Here is a 21,721-nt window from a genome sequence, read left to right as displayed (position 1 = left end):
ATGTAGTATGTGGTATATATTACGTAGTATATAGTATGTAGTATGTAGTATGTGGTATATATTACGTAGTATATAGTATATAGTATGTAGTATGTAGTATATAGTATGTAGTATGTAGTATGTGGTATATATTACATAGTATGTAGTATATAGTATGTAGTATGTGGTATATATTACGTAGTATATAGTATATAGTATGTAGTATGTAGTATATAGTGTGTAGTATGTAGTATATAGTATATAGTATGTAGTATGTAGTATATAGTATGTAGTATGTAGTATGTAGTATATAGTGTGTAGTATGTAGTATGTAGTATATAGTATATAGTATGTAGTATGTAGTATGTAGTATATAGTACGGCATTTTGAACACAGCCGGTGTAGCTGTACAGCGTCTCTGTTCCGGATGTCTGATCGACGCTGGACACAGCTTGTTCTTCCTGTTAGTTTAGGGAGCGCTTGATTTGATAAGCAGCAGACTTTTCTGCGGGCGGAAACTCTTTTTAAGCCCATCTTTCAAGTCCAAAGTTTGTGAAACTAAATGTCCCGCTCTTTTCCAGAAAAGATTGACAAACATAAAGGTCATCTTCTGCTCAAACTGCCCCAGCTTTCCAGCACAAATCTCTATAAAACAAGGAATTAGTGGAGGTGAACTGGTTCCCTATATATGAAGTCACATCTCCGATATTACTGTTGGCTTCTTTTTCCTAGCGTTGCCTTATGTTGTTGTTTTTATTCATGAAGGCAGAGCACTTGTGCAGTTTGCTAATGATGCCTTTTAATGTTATAATGTTGTTTTTAAATAATGTTTTTTTTAATCAAATGTAGGTTTGATTTGCTTTGCTGCTGAGACTAGGGATGGGCATTTCAAGGAAAAATACTGTTCGATATTCACTTGGAACTATTCGACTATTACTCGAAGCTGCCCCGCTTTCAAAGCTGCCGTATACGCATGCTCAGTGACGTATGAGGACCGGGGATATCATTTTTTGACGCCTTATTTTTCTGTAATTAATTAATCGAAATAAATGTGTTATTTTGACAGCCCTGTTTAAAATACTGTGCATCTTCCCTGTGTAGCACACAGACATGGATCATTTCTCTTACAGTGAGAATCAGCCTGTCATGCTGTGTCAGACATACTGTGCGTAGTTGTTGTAGACTTATGATATAGTAGTTTTACCAAGTTTGCACTTGACTATTTGAATATTCAAAATTCATGACCCATTCCTAGTTGAGACACAGTCGTTTAGTTCCTACACAACTTCCTTTGTTTACTTCCTCGCCACCTTATTTCCTTGTAAGGTTTGTGGGGTGTCAGATCTCCTTCCTGCTCACCAAACTCTCCCTCTGATCCTGATCGCAGCTTCTCTTGTAAACATGGCGTCGGTGTGAGTTCATTCCCCCGGAGACTCAGAGTTGGCGATGAGTCATTACCTGCCGTTGATGAGTCAGACCTCCGGCTGATGAGTCGCACATATGTTTCAGTGTACACTGAGTCAGCATAGGTGTTGTCCTGAACATTGTTACTTTCCTTCACCTAAAGAAAGGGCTGCATTGCAGAGCTCTTACTCAGCTTACTTAGCGTTGTGTTACTTCCACAAGCAGAAGAGCTCAGTGGTAAAAGCGAGACGGTTTATTTGCTTTGAAGGAACGACCGTCTCTCTCTAAAGCCTCTGATGATGGCACAGTGGGCCTGTTTTAGATTTCTGCTCTGCAGGGGAAATCAAATGAGACGTGTTTTGTCGTGGCGTTAGCAGCATTCCTTTCCAGGGTAATAAAATCAGACCATGACGGTCGCTCCTGGTGCGAGCAGACACAAGCACGTCTACTTTTGCTTTTTGAAACAGTGAATAAAAGAAACAATGATTATCCAGGACAGTAGACAGAGCTGCAGTGTCATGTGTCAGCTTCTTAAAGAGTCTGAAACGTTCTCTAATAATATGAACTTCCTGTCTGAGGCTGGTGCAACACGGCTTTGTTCTTTTGTGGTCTAAAAGTGTTTGTGTGTTGTTGTCATTCCTCAGGGTTTTTTGTTGCTGGAGTTGTTTCTGTCTGAGATCAGTTGAAGGACAATGTTCAGAGCAAATTCAAGGGTAAGCCAGACATGAGCTGATGCAAACCAAACATGTCAGCAGTCAGATAATGAAACACAATCAGACCCAAACAGTACAAAAAACGGAGTCTCTCGATGTCCATCCCTACTATAAAAAAGGCAGATTGTTAAAAAGTCTGGGAGATCAAATATCCTCCTGACAAACGACAGCAGAAAATTCCTATTTTTTTTTTTTGCCAACTTACAATTAGTCCATCATTCTGTAATGTTTTATTTCCATCCATCCATTATCTATCCCGCTTAACCTGTTCAGGGTCGCAGGGTTGCTGGAGCCTATCCCGAGAGGCGGGGTTACACCTGGACAGGTCACCAGTCAATCACAGGGCTGACACATGGAGACCTTTCACTCTCACACTTACACCTACAGCAACTTAGAGTTGCCAGTGAACCTAACGAGCATGTCTTTGGGCTTTGGGAGGAAGCCAGAGTACCTGGAGGGAACCCACGCATGCACGAGGAGAACATGCAGACTCCACACAGAAAGGCCCGCTACGTCTGAACCGGGATTCAAACAGTGAACCTTTTAGCTGTAAGGCGACGGTGCTAACCACTGCACCACCGTGCAGCCAAATGTTTTACAGAGAGTGGTGTATTTTGAGTTGTAGCTTTACATATTGTAACGCTGGGTTTAAGTTCATGTTTTGTTTGTAGTTGTTTTGCAGTCGTTCATTGAGGGAGGTGTCCACCGCAGGGGGTAAGAAGTAGTTCTGGGGGAAGGAAGGGGGAGTTATTGTGATGAAGCTACATTTAGGGGGAGTTTGGTGTTCTGGAGAGGGGAAGACGCATGTTGAGCGAGCGAGAGCTAAGTGAGAAAAGCATTCATCCAACCTGTTAGTTGTTATTCTGGGGACTGAGGATGACTGAAAACATCGGAGGTTGACAAGAAGGATCAGTTTCAAGATGACAAAAGCAAAGATGTCTGCAAACTGGAGCGGTGAAGCGATTCAGGAGCTCCTGGCTGTCATTGTTCACCAGTTGCAAGGACCTGAACGTACATGTCCCCCGCTGTGAGGGACGTGTGTGAAAGTGCAACTCTGGGAAATTTCAGGGGCAGACTGTCTCTAAATGTCCTGTAAGGAACGCCTGTGTGAAAGGGCTGCAGTCTGAAGAACACATAAGGGATGTGACATTGTTGACACACAGCTCCATGTACCTTGATTCCTCCTCTACACTGAGCAGAGAGAAACTTTAGGAGCTCACCCCTCCACCATTATTGCCCAGCAGAGCCTCACACAGCTCGTCTCCTGAACGTTACAACCACCAGAAATTGGTTTTGCTTCAAAAATCTTCTCGACTCTCCCGGCAGAACAAAGGAGCCTTTGTGCCTCCCAAACCACCACCTCGCTTCGTTTAGCAAACTGTGCTGTTCAGCAACTGGCATGCCACAAGCAGTCAGGCTGAGGCGGCGAGGGTGGAGGGAGGGAGGTTTGGCTGCAGTCTGTTTTTGGGATTGCAGCATAGAATAGACTCTGTCTTTATGATTTTTCCACGTCCATGCTGATATGCCCCTGAAGGATGAGAGAGTTAGAAGGCACGAGCAATAAAGAGATCTGTTTCCCTGATTGATTTAAATCAGACATCAGAAGTTTGTTATCCAGTCAAGCCTGCTTTTCAGATGACTCAGACAGCAGTGGATGCTGGTCGAGTGAGAGCAGCGTCAGATAAAATGGAAAATCTAGTAAGTGATGGCATGGCGGCTGTTTGAAGCTCTCATGGGCTCATTTTCTGTCCTGTTTCAGTCTTCTGAGGAAATGTTGGAGTAAAGTTCGTGAATCTGTCAGCACCACACACTCAGACGCCCACAGCTGCTCAGACGAGCCCATGTTCTTTCTGTTTCTATTTTGGGTTTGAGATGAAAGTAAAAAACAACTCAGATGAAGATCAAATCTTCAGCTCTCAGAGAGGATCTGTGAGTAAGAGTAAACAAGTCGGGTTTAGCTGATGCACAACAGATAGTATTCATATTTAGCTCATCCTGCTTCACATGGAGGTCAGAGGTCAGCCTCACAAGGGCAGCTCATCTGGATGTAAGGGCCTTGAACTAGGGCTGGAAAAATGTCATCAGGTGGCCTGAAGAAATAATGAGCACCCATAAGTACACTGAATAAGACATTTCATATTTAAAATCAGTGGCTGCACGTACACACACAGATCGTCCTGCCAGCTCCGCCTCTTACACAGACGCCGTTTGGCCTCTGTTACAACCTCTGCTGCCGGCTTAAAAGTGGAACGACTTCACCCGAGCCATTTCACCTCTGTGACTTTTAAACCCTTTTTACACTGCAGTTCCTCCTCAGCGCCATAATGAAGCATTTTACATTGGAGCTCTGGTGTTCTGCCCTGCTGGCTGCTGTTTACACAGAGGCCGTTTCGTCTCTGCTACGACGACTTCGCCCCACCATTCTGCCTCCGTGAGTTTTACATAGAAGGCAAAATGTAACAGAGGCGTAATAATCCCGCCTTGCACTGGCAGTGTAAAAGGGGCTTTAGTGAGGTGCAGCAGAGGTGTAACAGACCCGTCTTGAACAGGCGGTGTAAAGGGAGCTTTAGGGTCAGTGTTTTCCCGTGCTCAGCTTGTTTTGCGGTTACGATTCCTTCAGTGTTCATTGTTCAAAATAGTTTGAACAGGAACAGTGTTGTCCCCAGAAGTCTCCTCCTCTCCAACAAACTGACACAGTGATTAAGGCAAAGACACTTTGAAAGTCAGTGTCTCTCCGACACTCTTCACCGAACACAGCTTGTCTGGGAGGCTGTGAGCTGAGCTGCTGCTAACATTAGCTCAGCTTATTTTGTGGACACAGGATGTGTGGAGAGGGGCGGCTCTGAGAGCTGTCACTAATGTTGATATAATTGAATTTATGTTGCTTATATTTGCTAACAATTTCCTCATTTTGGAAGCTAACAGAAGTTTACTGTCATTGTCAGTTTCTTGCCTTCTTAACAGAACACATTCACTTTCACCGACAGCTCAAACAATGCTTCCAGTGGAAAGTTGTGTACCACACTTGCAAGCAAACAAAATGCAGATTAAAAGATTGAGTTTGAGTTTTTCCAACTGGACCTTAACGCATCTCTCCTCTTGTTGCAACTTGTGTTGTAAAGTGTGCGGTGAGTGAGTGGTCAGAAAGTAAGTTAGAGAGAGCGCCAGAGTGACGGACCATTCGAGTGGAGCAGAGAGAAAGGTTAGGAGTGAAGGTGTCAATCTTGCAGTAGGCTTGAATTTAACATCGGGGCTACGTTCAAAACGTTTGAGGCTCAAGCAGTGCCCCCCAGAACGTGGCGCCCTAGGCATATCAGCACCCTACGCTGATCCGTGATGGTCAATACTACTCGGACTACAATCGCACTACACATCCCTAAAATAGAGATGATCATTTAGGTAACTTAAGGAAAGGCTGCAAGCTACTAACGCTGAAGGATACCTTTTAAAAGGATAAAAATGATAACTTATTGAATTCTAATTTATAGACAAGTATACAAATAATAACTTTATTTATATATTAAAAAAAGACGTTTAAAAAGTGCTTTGAGAGACAAAGCAAGGGCAGGAACTCAGGAAGATAACAGAATAACCAGAAAGAAACAAGATGCAGACTTGAAAGGTCAACAAGAATAAATGCAAATAAAAGGCATGAAAGTGATTAAACAGACAGATCTCCAAAGGCAGTTAAGGCAATAAAATAGTACAAATAAAGAGATAAGTAGGAATAAAAGATGATAAAAAGCTGACATCACATGAGAGGAAATACAAAACAGATCAAAAGATTTTCAACAGACGAATCCCAGCTGGAAATGTTTGGCTCTAAGTGCGATGTTCTGGTAATGAGCGGGAAGTTTTTATTTGGTTCCCAGAATGTTCCTTTTAATAACAGGAGAACGTTCTCTGAAAACATGTTCAGCATGTTGCAGTGAGCATGTTCTACCTTTGTTTTTATGTTACATTGAGTAAATGTTTTATAAAAGGCGTTCTGACATCCCAGGCCTCAAGAACATCCTGAAAACATCTTCACAATGTTGACGTTAAAACGTTTTATACAACAGTTAGTTCCGACCAAGTAATCTCATTGGACAAGAGGCATTCCATGAGTGCTGATATACAGAACAACATCACTGGGACTTTTCACTCTGTGTATCACTCCGCCTTAGCCAGGTGTTCTGAATACTGTTAATGAACGTTACAGCAGAGCGTGTATGTTTACATTGATCAGGCAGGTACCCCTGAATCACACAGCAGACTCTGATTCACTGGTTGATGATAAATTAAAACAGATAAATGTTCATGATAAAAACAGCTGATCTGTGGTCCCCTGTAGACACAGAGTGCAGAATGTTTGGGTTGCTTGGCAACAAAAGTTCAGTTTCAGTTCAGCTGTGGAGCTAGTTGGTGGAGCAAAAAATAATCTGTTGTTGATTGTTATTGTTGACTGCTATTTGCCGCTTGTATAACTGTTGTATAAAAGCAATATCACACTCGAGGTCGTGATTATCTGTGGCACTCGTGCCTACGACCGAATCACAGCCGTGATGATATTCAGTACAACATCACAACCTCGAGTGTGATATTACTTAAATGTTACAACTTTATTTGGCATGATAAACATCCGTAAAACGTCCTTTGAATATTAGATTAAAGCATTTTCTTTCAAACTTGATCAGAACTTGTCGCTAATGTTAGCCCATGTTATGGGAACGTTCCCTGCTAGCTGGGATAAAAGATAAATAAGTCAGTAAATAAATAAAAGCAAATAGCCCTTAAATTCCCTGGACAATGACAAGACCAACAATATTAAAGAGTGTTTGTTATGTAATACTCAATGTTCTTAAATTACAATTAAAATACCTAGAAACTGTTTAGATGCTTTTATGTACTATTGTATATTCAGTTTAACAGCACACATGAGATTTAGTAGATTTAGATTTAATGACTCTAATAATTCACCTGAATTGTGAACTGTACAGGTATGTTATCATAAAGCCCCCAGCTCGCAGTAGGTCTGCATGTGTTCTTGAACATGTAACCCCCGCAGGACGACGCGGCCTCTTGTTGATGCTGTGACTTCAGTCAACAAACAGTTTAGAGAATATTTCACTGTTTGTGTTTGTGATTACAGAAGAGTTTGTTTAACCTGAGGGGTTTGTTTTAAACCTGTCACACTGGCGTCATGCTGCTGGACCTCACTATTAATGACTTTCGTATTATTATTAAAAGTAGCCATGACTGCAGGACATGATTGTTTCACCACAGCTGAAACACAGACTTATTCAAACTGTCGTCTTCATACAGGTGCTTTCATCACACCCGTTCTCCCACCTGCTCCTGTTTCACATCTGTTCGCTGCATTAAGTTTGACCTTTGTGAATTGAAACATTGTTCATGATTTTCATTATTCCCATGAAATGACTCTTGTTTTCCCTGTTTCCCACAATGCCTTTTGTTCAGCTAAACGTCCTGACCTCATAAATATTCCCCCTTTTTGTCCTCTCTGCCAGAGCAGCACATGTGGGCAGATAAAGTTCGAGCACATGGCTCGAATAACTGAAGGATGTTATTTAGTGTTTTCAAAGCCCTTTTCCATGTGAGGAGAAGTGTGTAATCTCTCCCTCTGTAATAATGAGCTGCTGCCAGAGAATTACACACTTACAAATTAACTGAACGCTCCGGAAACATGAAATGAAACTCCTGCTTTTAGATGTCTCCACAATGCTCTCCACCACGCTGATCACTGTGCAAACAGGAACATGTTTTAGTTGTATTTGTCGAGTGTGTGGGCTGCAAACCTGAGGGTAAAGGTTGCTAGGGATCAAAGGCCCGTCTCCCAAAATCAGATCTGTATTTCTATCCACGCTAAATCTGCTGCAAATGTTGTAACAGTAAAATAATATTCAGCTACAGAGTGTGTCTAATAAACCATCCTGAAGCTGCAGCCTGCACACATCTGAGTCAGCAGTATCTGTCTGTAAATAACACCAAATGGCTGCTGCTGCTACTGCACTGATGTCTCTCTGTGCCCGTGGACGTCACTTTGTGCATTCTGCAGGGATAAGGCTTGGCGTGCATGTTCTCCCTGCAGACAGAGCTGCACTGTTTGTTTCTATCCGGTGGCAGGCAGAGAGCAGCCTGCAGCAGATTGATCGACCGGCTACTGTCCAGCTGCACGAGAGAAGCCATTAATCAGTCCTCAGGAGCTGGATGATCCGGCAGCGCTGCTTTGCGTGTGGTGCAAATCGTCTCCCTCCTGTTGGTCTGACGCTGCGAAGACAAAGGTCGATCCTGAACCCACAGATGAGACTTACACAGGTTATTTAGTGTGGCTAGAATCCTCTTTAAACCAGTGAGAACTGTGGTTTGGATTCAGTTTTATATCAGTTTGAGTTTTAGACAGCCAAAACGTAAGAACTGAGTTTTCCTGAATGCAACTTGTATGTTTCATTCAATAAAAATAGTTATAAAACATCGTAATTGTTTTCCAAGGGCTTTTTATTCGCCTTGTTTTAGTGTGGAAAAATCAACAAGTCCTCCAACAACATACAACCACATACATACATACATACATACATACATACATACATACATACAGCGCCCCAACTTCCGGCAGGCAACATGTTTGTACCAAAAGAACCCATTGTAAACCTGGCTTGGGTTGTGAAAAGGCTCCCAGTTTGGTTTGGTTTAGACACAAGACTTACTTTGTTCAGCTTCTAAAGCTGTGAAAAGATTGTGGTTTGGGTTTAAACACGTAAGCTACTCACTTTGGTGAAATCACGTTTGTGGGTTAGGTACCTTCAGAGAAGTCAAAGTCGACTTGTGGTTTTACACGTGACTTTGATTTCAGGCTCTTGTTTGAAATTCCTGTATTGGTCTGGCCCGTCCATGAGAGCCACACCGCCACCCTCATCGTCTTTATCAATCATCATCACACGTCGGCATTTTCTCAGCTCATAATTACTGAGGCAGCTTGAGGTCACTTCCTTCCTACATGCAGTATGAATCAAACGTTTAGACAAACGATGGTGGTTTGGGTTAAAAATGGTAGGCTACACCTTGTAGTAAAATTACATTGGTGGGTGGGTTAGCCTGCATACTGAAGTGACGTTAAAAAGTACCTTTAAAGAAGTCATCTTTAAATCTGGGTTGCACACCGGACACAAACAGCAGTAATAGTCTTGTCATGTTAGCTATGTCATGTGACCTTCAGCGTTTATCCCATTATAGCTCATATGGCCACTAGAGGTCGCTGTCTAACGATTAACATGGATGAAGTTCGTAAAGAAGTGTCGCACAGAAAACCTATTAAGGAGTGTTTCCAGTGTGCAAGGTCTCTGGAAATCTGTCAAAACAATTGATGATAAAATAAACTGTTAATTGACCCTTCGCTAAGCCCCTCCCTTGAACGGCCACTGTCCAATCCTACGTTAGCAACTGGGGCAATGATTTGGTTTGTGCCAATGTTGTGGCAAACTTGTACAGGATGTTGTTGGGCTTTCCTGTTGTGCCTTCAGGAGATCCAGTGTTTGGATCAAGCCCACGATATGCGAGCAATAAGTGAGCAATGACGCGCTTTAAGTTTTGCTAGCAATGGGCTGAAAATGTTAGATAATGAAAGTTATAGGGAGTCATAACTAAACATTAGATTCAAATAAAACAATATATTGACTTAACCTGCTGTGCGAGAACACTGTTGTTCCTGTATATGACTGTCCTTAACATGAATTGTCAGGACGTGGGGTGCCTGACACTTGCTTTGGGACCGGTGAGCTTTTGCCTCGATGTTTATGTCCTGTTCATTCTCAACTCTCCGCTGACACATTATATTCTGGACGTAGCTTTCAGATGTGTGTTGACATCCTTTCTGTCCTCTTCTCTCTGATATTTGGGAACTATTTTTCCAGAAATGTGCTTTTATTTCCCTCGGAACATCTCTCACTTTTATAGTTGAAAACGCCATAATATTTACATGCCGATGCAAAAGCTTGACAGGCGTAGCAACAGTAACCAAGGGGGGCGGGACTTAGCGAAGGGTTAACACTGGTTATTCATCGGAAAGGTGAAAGTGACTGTATGCTTACATTCTGCTTTGTTCTGAAGTCGTGTAAAAGGGAAAGGCAATGAGACATTCTTGTCAGCACACTCAAAGGCATATTACAGAAATCTAAGGAGGCCGTGTGGAAAAAATGCATGGCATGTTAAATTAATTTTTACTACAAAGTTACAAACACGTTGATTTGAACCTAAGCGTCTCAGAGGAGGTAACATCGCACAGATTAGTTGACTCTAACCTGTGACTGTGAAACCATCTCTGCTTGATTTTCAGTTTCGATCCCAGGAGCTGCGTTTGAGTGTTACGTGTTGATCACTGACCTGGAACACATTCGGGTCTTGAGTAGCCTCTTTAAAGCCGGACTGGCAGCGCCGGCCCGAGTCTGGCTTAGCTGAGGATATCTGGAGCCCGTCCAGTGAGTGCTTCTCTCTGAGGCCTTTACAAAAACATGACCTATTTTACTCCGACAAACAGCCTGGTCTTTTATTCCTGCCATCATTGTACTCTGGCCTCTTCGCTCTCATGTCACCACCAGTTTAAACGTGATGATCTGTGTCTTCTTGCTGTAGAAGCTGGTGCTCGGTTGTGTATGTATCAGTGTTTGTTTTTGTAGCAGAAAACAGTTCTGCCCACAGTGTGCGCTCCATCGCTGCACATGTTGAAGAATGGCCTGAATGGACTTTGTCTAATAGTGCATAAAAGCGAGTCACAAGATTTGCTGCACATGGAAACTTTTCCCAGAGGGCACCCAGCTGGCTGAGGCCGGATTACAGACGTGTGATTATGGCCTGTCGTGGCATTTTCCCAGGACTGGGTTTGATTGTTTTATGTTGTTACACCAGCAGCTTGCAAACACTGAAAATTAATCATGTAAGTCCTTGTCAAATATATTTATTTACAGCTGAGATAAGTGTATGTTTTGCACACAGCATCAGATGGCTTTAGAAAATCGTCTGATCTGTGCTGCCGTCATGTGAGACCTGAACAGTGTCACTATTAACAACACGGGAATCTCACTGCCATGGCGTCGTCTAACACATGCAGCAACTTACCTCAGTGAGCAGAAAACTGGTTCGTCACCCATATTTAACAGTGCCAACAATATCCATGTGTGACCTGTCTTACAGCTTCAGACTGCAGGCTGCTTGTAAACACAGCTCATGTCTGTTAGATGTCAGAGGACTCTGAGGTTGGATTTAGCTCTTACAAAGAAGCGTCCACGATTGGTTCCCTTTCCTGAGTTCAGCACCAAACTCATTCATCAGCCTGCTTGAGTATCATTTCTTCCCTGTGAGATGTACAACGGCTTTTATCTGGACATTAAAACATTTCCTCTTTCTTGTTCTTTCAAGTAACATCCTTCTTATGGGTATAGTTCAAGTCAGAAAGGGATTTTAGCACGCAGGCTAGCTAAAATTAGTATCTGCAGCCCCTGCAGTCCGGCCAAACAACATTGGAAAAACTTCTAACGTGAAACTACTTAATTCAGTTTTATTTCTTATATCTTTTTTAGGTCTGTTTTTTTGGGCGGAGGAGAACTTGGTGTGTAACTTGTCTCGTGCAGAGATCAGACTGACAGAAGACGAGTCGTCGCTGGGTTTTTCTCGTCTGACCGATGGTTTGAACCGGGGCTGAACGATTTTGAAAAAATATCTAATTGCGATTATTTTGACTTATCTTGTGATTTCGATATGATTTGTGATATTGAAGGGAATGATAATTTTTTCATCATTATTCTCATTGTCATTGACAAATATGAATGAGTGATTATGGTGTGATTTCTGCAGGGATCCGTACCCAGTGAAGATATTTGGTACTTTCGTCTGTATGCTGTGTAGGCCGGAGCATCTCTGCAGCACAATATTTAAATTTAAATGTTTCTTTAACACACGTTTCACCCTTTCTAAAATATGGCACCTCCTGTGATTCGATAATTGCAGTAGCCCATATTAATGAATTGTTCAGCCCTAGTGTGACTCGTGCACTTTTATCAAGCAGCCCTGGTGAATTCCTTAATAAATGCAGATGTGACTTTATATCGATTAAAATGCAACTCGATTCCTCTTTCCTGTTTCTTTTTTCCTGAGGGTGTCCCTGTGGTGTTGTCATGTTAACAAACACTGTGGGTACATTCAGTGATACACTCTAAATAGCTTTGTTTGTATCCTTGAGGCCTAACAAACATGTTTAGTGTTCCTTACTAACATTTGCTTACACGATTAGCATGGCTTGCAGTGTTTGCTTGTCTGCTGTCTTTACATGCATGTTTACTAGCTGCCAGTCTGATTCTTTTGACTCATTGGTTCATATCCAGGATTGCAACTTTGTGGACTGCTAGCTGTTACTGCATGGACCCTCTTGCAGATAGTTTAATTATTGTTAGGTTACACTTCATTGCAGAATTATAAATCCAATAAGAGAAGGGCAAAGGCACGACAAAAGCACATAACATAAAACATTGCAAATGTAAAACCCGTATGAAAATCCAAAAACCAGAGAAACTTACAGCAATTAGGGAAAAACTGCTGCACAAAGCAGAAAATATAAGTTACTAGTAATCACACATTAAATACAATAATGATACAAAGTCAAAAACACACAACAAATGAAGGGCTTAGAAAAATACTGATCATCAACAAGATGAAAGTCTCCAGGCCTCTAGGGGCAGCGCTGAGACGACAGCTTGTTTTTTCAACCTGACAAAGAGAGAGAGAGAGAGAGGTCACTGAATTTCACTAATTCAATGTTTATCTAATGAAAATCTGACAGGAATAACGCCGGGGACACACCGGACGAGGAAGCGCTGCGCAATGAAAATCGCGCGCGAGCCGGAGCACTTCCGGTTTCACTTTGTACCGGTTTCACACCATCACCGGTGTCACGTTCTGCCATGACATGCATTTTGCAGTACCGTCAATAACGTGATGAACTCAAAACGTTTTGGTTTTCGTACACGTTTTCCTGTTGGTCTGTACTAATCTAAAGGAAAAGTCTGTCTGACATCACATAGTGCATCTCTTCCGCAGAGCACATACCTGACGCTCTGCTTGCAGAGTGTGTGCAACTTGCCTGTAAACATGCGCGCGACGTTGCAGCGTCATATATAATGTCAGCGGGGTGATTGAGTCAGACGCGCAGTGTCGCGCAGTGAGTCGGCTTATCAGTGGATGTGTCCCCATTATTAGAGGAACCTCGTCCCGGTGCTGTTTAACGCTGTGGCCACATGAACGGATGTGTGAGTTTTCGTTTGCAAAAGTTACTGTCACAGGGCCGGTCACGCTGATTAAACAGACATTTAAACACCGTTAGAAACGGTAGATGATAAGTAACCCAGCTGCAGCACACAAGTCTTTTTGTAGTCGCTGAACTAAGTGTGGTAAAACATTTTTGTTTTGTATAATAGAAAATAGACTTTAAAGTCCCAAATAATATTCTGTGTAATTGTTAATTGTTTATATGTACATGATAACACATTGAGGTGTTCCCTTACATTGACAATAGAGCAAAAAGAGCTAGAACCATCTTTTGAGAAGAGTACCTTTTCCTTTTGTAATACTGCTATATAAAACTGATACTGCCAAACGGAAAAGAAATATTAATAGATATACATTTAAGGTCATATCGCCCCCCCCCCAATTTCAACCTTTGACAGACCAAGACATGAAAAAAATAAATAAATACCGTGAAACAAGCTGATTATTGTAAAAATGCCCTGCACTACTAAGCTGCAGATCACAGTGTGAAATCGTGTCCCCGCTTTGCATACTTGTGCTTCCTTTTGCTTAAGAACAAACAAAAGAGGAGCCAACTATTCTCTGTGACACTTTATCCTACACACAGACAGGCGTAGCTGCTTACTGCCCCGCACATTCTACCAGCAGTCCCACCAGTCCCACAGCTTTTACACGTGCAGACAAAAATAATGTGCCGCTTGTTGATGAGCACGAGAACGTGGGAGCTTTTTAGTGTCATGTTGTGACGACATGAAACGTTCATTCAGGCAGTGTGTGTTTATGGTTGGGCTGAAACAATGAGTCAAGCAACAGGTCATAGATTTTTTTAATGATTTTGATAATCAGTTAATAATTTCATTCAAACAATCTCAGGTTTCTGTTTCTCTCAAGTTGTTCAGACTTGGAGAGTGTTTGAACCTCTTTTCAACAGTATTCTAACTATTCAGTCATGACTGAAGAATTGCATCTCACTTACCTCGGCTGGTTGACATTAAAACTCCTGTGAGGAGTTTCTAAGGGTTGTGAAACAGACTGAAATTAATTCTGATGCTTCTATATGAGCTACGAAAGCAGACCAGACCATCAGCAACAAGACTGATTATTTCTAAAGAGTTATTTTGATGTCTGAATCTGCTGGCGGGGGGGGTAGGTGTCAGAGGAGGCGATTAGCTGCACGCTGCCTTTGTTTACATTTTACAGGGCAAACATTTAAAGTGAGTGATACATGTGACTGTTAAAGAAAGCAGGATGAGAGTTTTGTTAAAAACCACCACTTAAAGGTGCTATATGTAACATTCAGAAAATCCTCGTTCCTAGCGACATGGCCGGCCGTTGAGGGAACTGCAGTCAACCTTGTTGTACGCGCTCGCACGGACACTCGCATGCATGAATGAGCATCCGGGGTGAAGAGACAGGAAACTGAGCATGCTCAGTCTCTGAACTCACCGGCTCTGTTTACTTTTCACTGACGAGACGTGTTCATTGACCGGCATCATGTTGTCCAAAATCAACACTGTTTATCATCAGTTAGTATCATGTTAGGTGGCAAAGTTATTTGTCAAGCTAGACTGACAACACTGACATACACACTCAGATAGTATTTTGGTTGTCATACGTTAGCGAGCATGCTAAGGTTAGCCGACTAGCTCTAACATAAATACACTGCGTGACTCCGGCATTGTGCTTCGTAACCAAACGGCAAATTATGCCGGTATGACAACAATAAGTTGTGGGTCTGTTTTGATCAATTTTCAAAAGCAATCGAAGGTCTCCATGATTGGCATGCCCTGACGTTGACTCTAGTTTTCCCCCTGTAAGGCACTTTAAAATTCATCTGTTTTTAAAAGGTGCTGTATAAATAAAGCTGCCTTACCTTGCCTTGCTTACCCTTTTATACTAATACAGTGTTTGTTTTAATATGAGTTTAAGAATATCAAGTTTGCATTCAAACTGTTATGACAGCGTCGTGTGAAAAGCAAACAGTGGGATTTAAACCTGGAGCATCGTATAAGAACAAAGTGATACCGGTTAAACGCGTTTGATCTCTCACTCAGCGCTGGTGTGTGACGTGGTATCCGTGCCACAGTGAGCCTCAGTGAGTCTCAGTGGGTCTGTCTCGTCCAGCACACAGCTCTGATGGAGGGAAGTGGTGCCATAGAGCTTGGGGTGTACAAGCCCTAAGCCCTGGGCTCATTCCCACAATGCCTCTTTGTATCCTGTGGATCAAGGTTGTGATTAAACACAAACCTCATTTCCACATCCAGAGGCCAAATCAAACAGCCTGCACACAAGTCCTGTCGTCTCCATCTGCCACCGTCCTCTTCTGTCGCTGGGTACAGCTAAAGCAGAAATAAAACATCTTTGCTTCACACTTGATTTAGTTGTGGCACAAGTTTATCTTTATGATTCAGACCATTTGAGATCATCAGAGCGTGTTGGCTCGGGGGAGCGGTGTTCAGGTCTGTTTTCCAACTTTAAAAATCAGAGGAAGAGTGACACAGGTTTTAACAGGGAAACACAGTCACTACTTCCTCTTACAGGAAATGCTTTTAATTTTGATGACGCAATAACTAAAAAGGTCATGCACAATCACTTACTGGGTCTTTGAGGAATTAGGTTTCTCCTGCATACTCAAAGTCTAAGTTTCAATATTAAATCTATTCACACAAAGGGGATTATTGTGTCCGTTTAGTCGTCTCAATAAAGTTTGTACAATATGACAGCAGAAAAGCTTCTCGTGACTTCTTAAGACTGCCTGTCTGACGTAGCATGACATTAACTTCTGGATGAATGTTGTGTTAGGACACAACCGTTAGATTTTCAGTTCAAATGTGTCCTGATACAAAAACTGTTTCAATGGTTCATTCATTCAATCAACGTTTATTTACATCCTGAGGAATCATTACATGCCTTCTGTGGGGTCAAATTGAGGTCAAAAAGATTTGAAGCTCACACAAATAATGTTTACAAATAGTTTCACAGCCAGCTGTGTTTTATGTTTAGTGTGCATGAAAAAAGTGTCTGAGCTTGTCACTCACACATGCACATAGGAAAGAAATGTGTGTGTCTGTAACTTTGTGAAATCTCAAAGTTGAAAAAATTGTGGCACAAATCCACAGGCAAATAGTTTTTACAGCTTCATAAACTTTGTACACTTTGCAAATCTTTTCTGTGAGCACGAAATATTTCTACATCTGTGAAACTTTTTTACACAGTCACAAACTTGAATGTGTGAGGGCAATTCTTTTTTACGCATTCACACATTTAGATACTTGCATGCAAAGTTTTTGCACATGCACACAAAACATGAAATACAACTGTGCGGAGTGTGAAATTATTTGTTAACTTTATTTTGCTAAATCTTTTTCACCTTTATTTTACTCCTTATATTCCCTCGTTTTCAATCAATCAAATCAAATCAATCAAATTTTATTTGTATAGCGCCAAATCATAACCAGATGATCAATGATGTTCAACGAGTATTTAAAACAGCATATTGACACATTGGGTTGTAATGTGTGTTGTAAAATGTTGCAAGTGTGCACCGCACACAAAGTTAAAGACGTTTTCCAAAATGTAGAGTTTGCAAGAGGGACTTGGAACATTAGCCGGTCACTTAAACAAGTCATATTACTATTAGATCAGATTAAAAAGGAAGTGATGCATGATGGGTTGGTGTCCAGTAAGGGCTTTATAAATAAGAATAATAAGCTTTTAAGTAAAACAATGAGCTCTTTGGATCACCTGAGTCATGAAGCCCTTTGCTTTTCATTCAGCAGCATCATTAGGTCACAGTTTAAAATGTCGCTTTACCAAACTGACACAGCCTTTGTGTTTAGTGCTTATTAGCAAATGCATGCTAATGTGCTAAACTAAACAGGGAAACATGGTACATGATACCTGCTAAACAGCATTATGTTAGCATTGTGTGATACTATAGTTGACCTTAGTAAAGTCTGGGTCAATTACATCAGCTTATCTAGCTGAGTTTAAATTAGACTGCAGACCAGAGCAAAACAATAGTTTATAGAGCCTTTTTAGACACTTTAAGATGCTTAACATGATAAATCAGGTAAGTATTACCGGCCCGGGCCTGTTTGAGAGTCTGTAAGAGAGCAGCTCTAACGTGTAACTCGGGATTTGTGTCAGTGGATTCTCTGAAATGAGAGCCTTTCCCTGTGAGCTGATGACCTGCTTTCAAGACCACAAGGTACTCACTCAGCTGTAGTTACTGTTTGAGTGTACGAGAATCATCAAGCTGCAGGTTGGCATTGGTGCATGACAGGCAGGTGTGTTTTTCTCTGCACTTTTGTATCATTTAGTTCCCTTGTTGTTTACAAAATGACACAAATAGAACATCTTTCAAGTCAGCCACCATACATGCAAATGTGTAACCAAAAAAGGAAGTGAAACCAGAAGAACATATTATGGGCCCAAATAAACAGTAACCTGAAAAACTAAGAGGGACACCTTAGCCAAGGATCTGAACATATGTACTGTTGTTCTCTGCATCTAACTGTCGGTGCATTATGGGTCCTGACAGCCTGTACAGATGAATAATTCATCCGGTGGGAGGGGTTTACTGTAAATTTGTTACAGTTCTGTCTCCCTCCCTCTCGATACACCCTGCAGACACGGAGGCCTGTCTAAAGGCCATGATTGATTACAGATAGTCTGTGATGGAACAGCAAATGGCACAGTGTGGAAGGGAGTGGGTGAAGCCAATGATCCAGTTACTAAGACAGAGAAGAGGCTGCTTGGATGGTGCAGCCCAGTGTGCAGCATTAGATCCTCCATTATGTCTCACTGCTAGCTTGCGTTAGAGCCTTCAGCTGCTGTTACAGTCAGAGGCTCGCTGAGCAATGAAAAGACAATGTGAAGATGACATTGTTTGAAGCTGCTGCTATAGGTTAAACCCTTTTTAAATGTAGACACATTTTTCTGTATGGGACAGCAGGCTGAACCCAAAGGGCATACGTTATATTATGTTTCACCAGAGAGCTCTCAAGGTTTGTTCAGACCAAATGCAAAGCAACTTGTGTGGCACGATAACATACATAGTCAGTGCAAAGATGCAAGTAGACCTACATTTGCAACAGGCAAATATGTGAGTTCATGTCAGCGGCTTATTTGCATATGCTGAATCACTTTACGTGAGCAAGACCTTCCTATGACGAGGTCTTAAAGGCCGTCAGCGCTGAGATTCTCCAGACGCCCTGTGGTTGTAACAGATTTGAAGGCATTTTAAAAGCTTTGTACGCGTCTCGTCTTGCAGACACACCTGACAAAGCATGAATTAAGACTTTTTTTTACAAATCAACACCTGGATTGAGCTATTTCAGATCTTTTGGGGGGTTCATACTGTTGAGGAAGGCTGAGTTCAGCTGACACCTGACTTACTAGATCAGTAACACTGCCGCTCACCGGAGACAGATGGACAGGTGTACTGCAGCTGAAACAGGGCACAGGTAGTTGTTTTCAGCCTGAACTCACGTGAAGAAGTGGACAAAGCCACTTTAACTCCATTTTATACCTTTGAGGTTGTCGTCATCTTGTTTTTTTAGAGCCAAGAGTGACCATATTTGGATGATAGGGGGGAGCTGAAGAGGAGTTATGCTGGTGCTAGCTTGGTTACTAGCTTGCTTGGTTTGCAGGTGCATTTGTAATTCACAATAACTGTGAACGGACTGCAGCGCTTTTCTAGTCTTTGCGACCACTCAAAGCTGCTTTTAGACTACACATCGTCACATTCACACACTGATGGAAGAGGTTGCTACCTAAAGTGCTCAACTGTCATCACATTCATAGCAGTTTGGGGTTCAGCGTCTTGCTCAAGGACACCTCAACATGTAGACAGATGGTGCTGGGGCTCGAACCTCTGACCTTCTGATTGAAAGACGACTGACTCTACTGACTGAGCCACAGCCACCCCTGTTATTAATGGGATGCTAATTTTGCATAGCCAAAAACTTTAAACCAAGAAACCAGAAAGAAGACTTGAAACTAGCGATAGAGGCCATGAATTCATTAGAAAAAAGTTGAATAAGGTGAAAACAAAGAGCTAGAAGGAGGCTCATTTTCTTATAGAAGAGGAGTTTGCTGCTTCTCGCCTTCAGAAAGACAGAAAGTTTAAGGCACATCCACACTGGCTTCACTTTTCAGTCTCAAAAGCTAGGGCTGTGTTCGAAATGCCGTAATATACTACATACTACATACTACATACTACATGCTATATACAGCATACTGTGTTGGGTGGTAGTCTGTAGTATGGAGGAGCTTTTCAAATTCATTTTGCAGTATGCTACGCCAGGCGGAAGTAAACAATAACCGCCGCTTCTTTAGCTGTAGCGCCCCCTTCTGCTGGAATGCTGCTGCTGTCCGTCATTTCACCTGCCGCTGCGACGTTCCAGCACTTTGAATTGTGGGATACAGTAGGTGAGGTAGACTGGTCCGATGCATACTGGAGATATTTTCGGAATCAGTATGACATCCGGTTATTTTTGGCATACTGCACATTTTGCTTTTGTTTGCATACTACAGACTACATTTAGGCCACATCAGAATGTACTGCTAGTATAGTGTGGCATTTCCAACACAGCATGTGTCTTCTTACATACGTAACGGCCGTTTGTGTTCCCTGCACTGTTTGTCCCTCTTCCCCTTCTGTCTTCCGAGCTCTTCCCAGGTGATTACTCAGTGAGGTTCACCTGCTCTTAGTGTAGGGACTGCTGTGGTTCTGCCTCTCAGCAGGGATTTTGTGTTGTTGTGTTTTGTTGATTCAATTGACTTAAGTTAATGATTTGGTTGTTTAATTCTCCCCTCATAAATCCCATGTGTTTCAGTGTTTTAAGGTGCGTCTCATGGTTATTTCTGGGTCAGACTGTGGATAGTTGTTAGCCCCATAGGGCTGCCTTAGGGTGGGACGTAACACATACAGTGGCATCAAAGTAATGCAGCTATAGTTGTCTGTACATTTATGAGTTCACTTGAAACAGAAATCACTCAAATCTAACTCTCCATACTTATTTCAGGTTCATCCCTTTATTATATCCATTTATGAAGTTACAAAAAACAATGCTCTTTTTTATGTTTTCATTTTGACATAATTAGCTGACATAAACAGCTGATCAGCTCGTGTTGTTAAGAGGATTACACACATGGCTGCAGACTCACATCCACACTGTGTGCAGTTAATGAATATTTTTTTCTGAGAGACTCACAAAGTTTTCTATTTAATGTTTTCTCCCATGTAGTTAATATTTTACATACATCCACCACCCAGTAATACATAGACCTTACTTTTGCCTGCTTAAATCCCTGCATTACAGGCATAATAACGTGCTGGTTGTTGATTTGATTACTCCTTGTCGTTCTTGGCTGCAGCAAAGAATCATTTTCAAGAAAGTGTTCATGATGAATGTGCATTCATGTCTCTGTGCTTGAGGACAGAGTTGAGCTTGTGTGCTGTTGTCTGCTCATTATGACATTTAAGAACCATTAAAAAATAACTGTATAGCTTAGCTGTATTTGAGAACCTGTGGGTAAATTTTGCAATTATATAATTTTGTAAATTCTGGGCCACCACATCGAAGGAATTTGTACTTCCAAGTGATAAAAAGTTAAAAGCCCTTTCTTTCCAGGAAAACATTTAATGCTGTGCTCTGTTGTTTTAACATGGATATTACATGGGCACAGATTTCAACAAAGCAGCTTTCTGTGCCCACACACATAAAAGTGGCATTAAATTAAAATGTTTTCACATCAAATTATTCACACATCTCTGTCGTGTCTTTCAGCTGTTACGAGAACTGAAACACCCAAATGTCATCGCCCTGCAGAAAGTGTTCCTGTCCCACAGCGACAGGAAGGTGTGGCTCCTCTTTGACTACGCCGAACACGACCTCTGGGTGAGTCTCTCTGTGCCGATATCACATACAACAGTACGTGTACACATCCGGATATTTCCACAATAAAAGTGTTAAAATTGTTTTACCTATTAAACAAACTTGAATGGTGCTTTAAGTTTATTTGGCAATATACATTATACCAACGATTAAAAGTACGATTAAAAGCAATATATAACTGGAAGTTAAGTTACAACTCATTTGGTTAACCCACATTACCCTTTATTTGCCTGTATATTCTCTGTCCTATGTGCAGATTATGTTGACCTAGAATGGAAGAGATACAGGTGTCCACAGATACTTGCATGTCATTTATATATAAAGCATAATGTAGTAAACATTATGCTTTATAACTAAATGGCACTGCCTCTTACAGCCAAAATAGCCTGTAGAGTAAAGTGTTTACCGGCACAGCAACGGCTAGCATAG

The 21,721-nt window shown here is 41.7% G+C and overlaps 1 protein-coding gene across 2 annotated transcripts in view; it reads left to right on the top strand.

Moving 5' to 3' along the window:
* Positions 1-21,721, top strand: part of cdk19 (cyclin dependent kinase 19) — a 60,848-nt gene that overhangs the window by 11,603 nt on the left and 27,524 nt on the right. For both annotated transcript variants that reach the window (XM_069656676.1, XM_069656668.1), the window contains exon 3: positions 21,185-21,295. In XM_069656676.1, coding sequence (XP_069512777.1) covers positions 21,185-21,295 — 111 coding nt within the window. The remainder of the gene's footprint in view (positions 1-21,184; positions 21,296-21,721) is intronic.

Source organism: Semicossyphus pulcher, unplaced genomic scaffold, assembly GCF_022749685.1.
Source record: "Semicossyphus pulcher isolate SPU_LCO1_2020_fin unplaced genomic scaffold, fSemPul1.0.p SCAF_11, whole genome shotgun sequence".
Taxonomy (NCBI): Eukaryota; Metazoa; Chordata; class Actinopteri; order Labriformes; family Labridae; genus Semicossyphus; species Semicossyphus pulcher.
The sequence above is the reverse complement of the archived record's forward strand: the minus strand, read 5'-3'. Positions and strand labels throughout refer to the sequence as shown.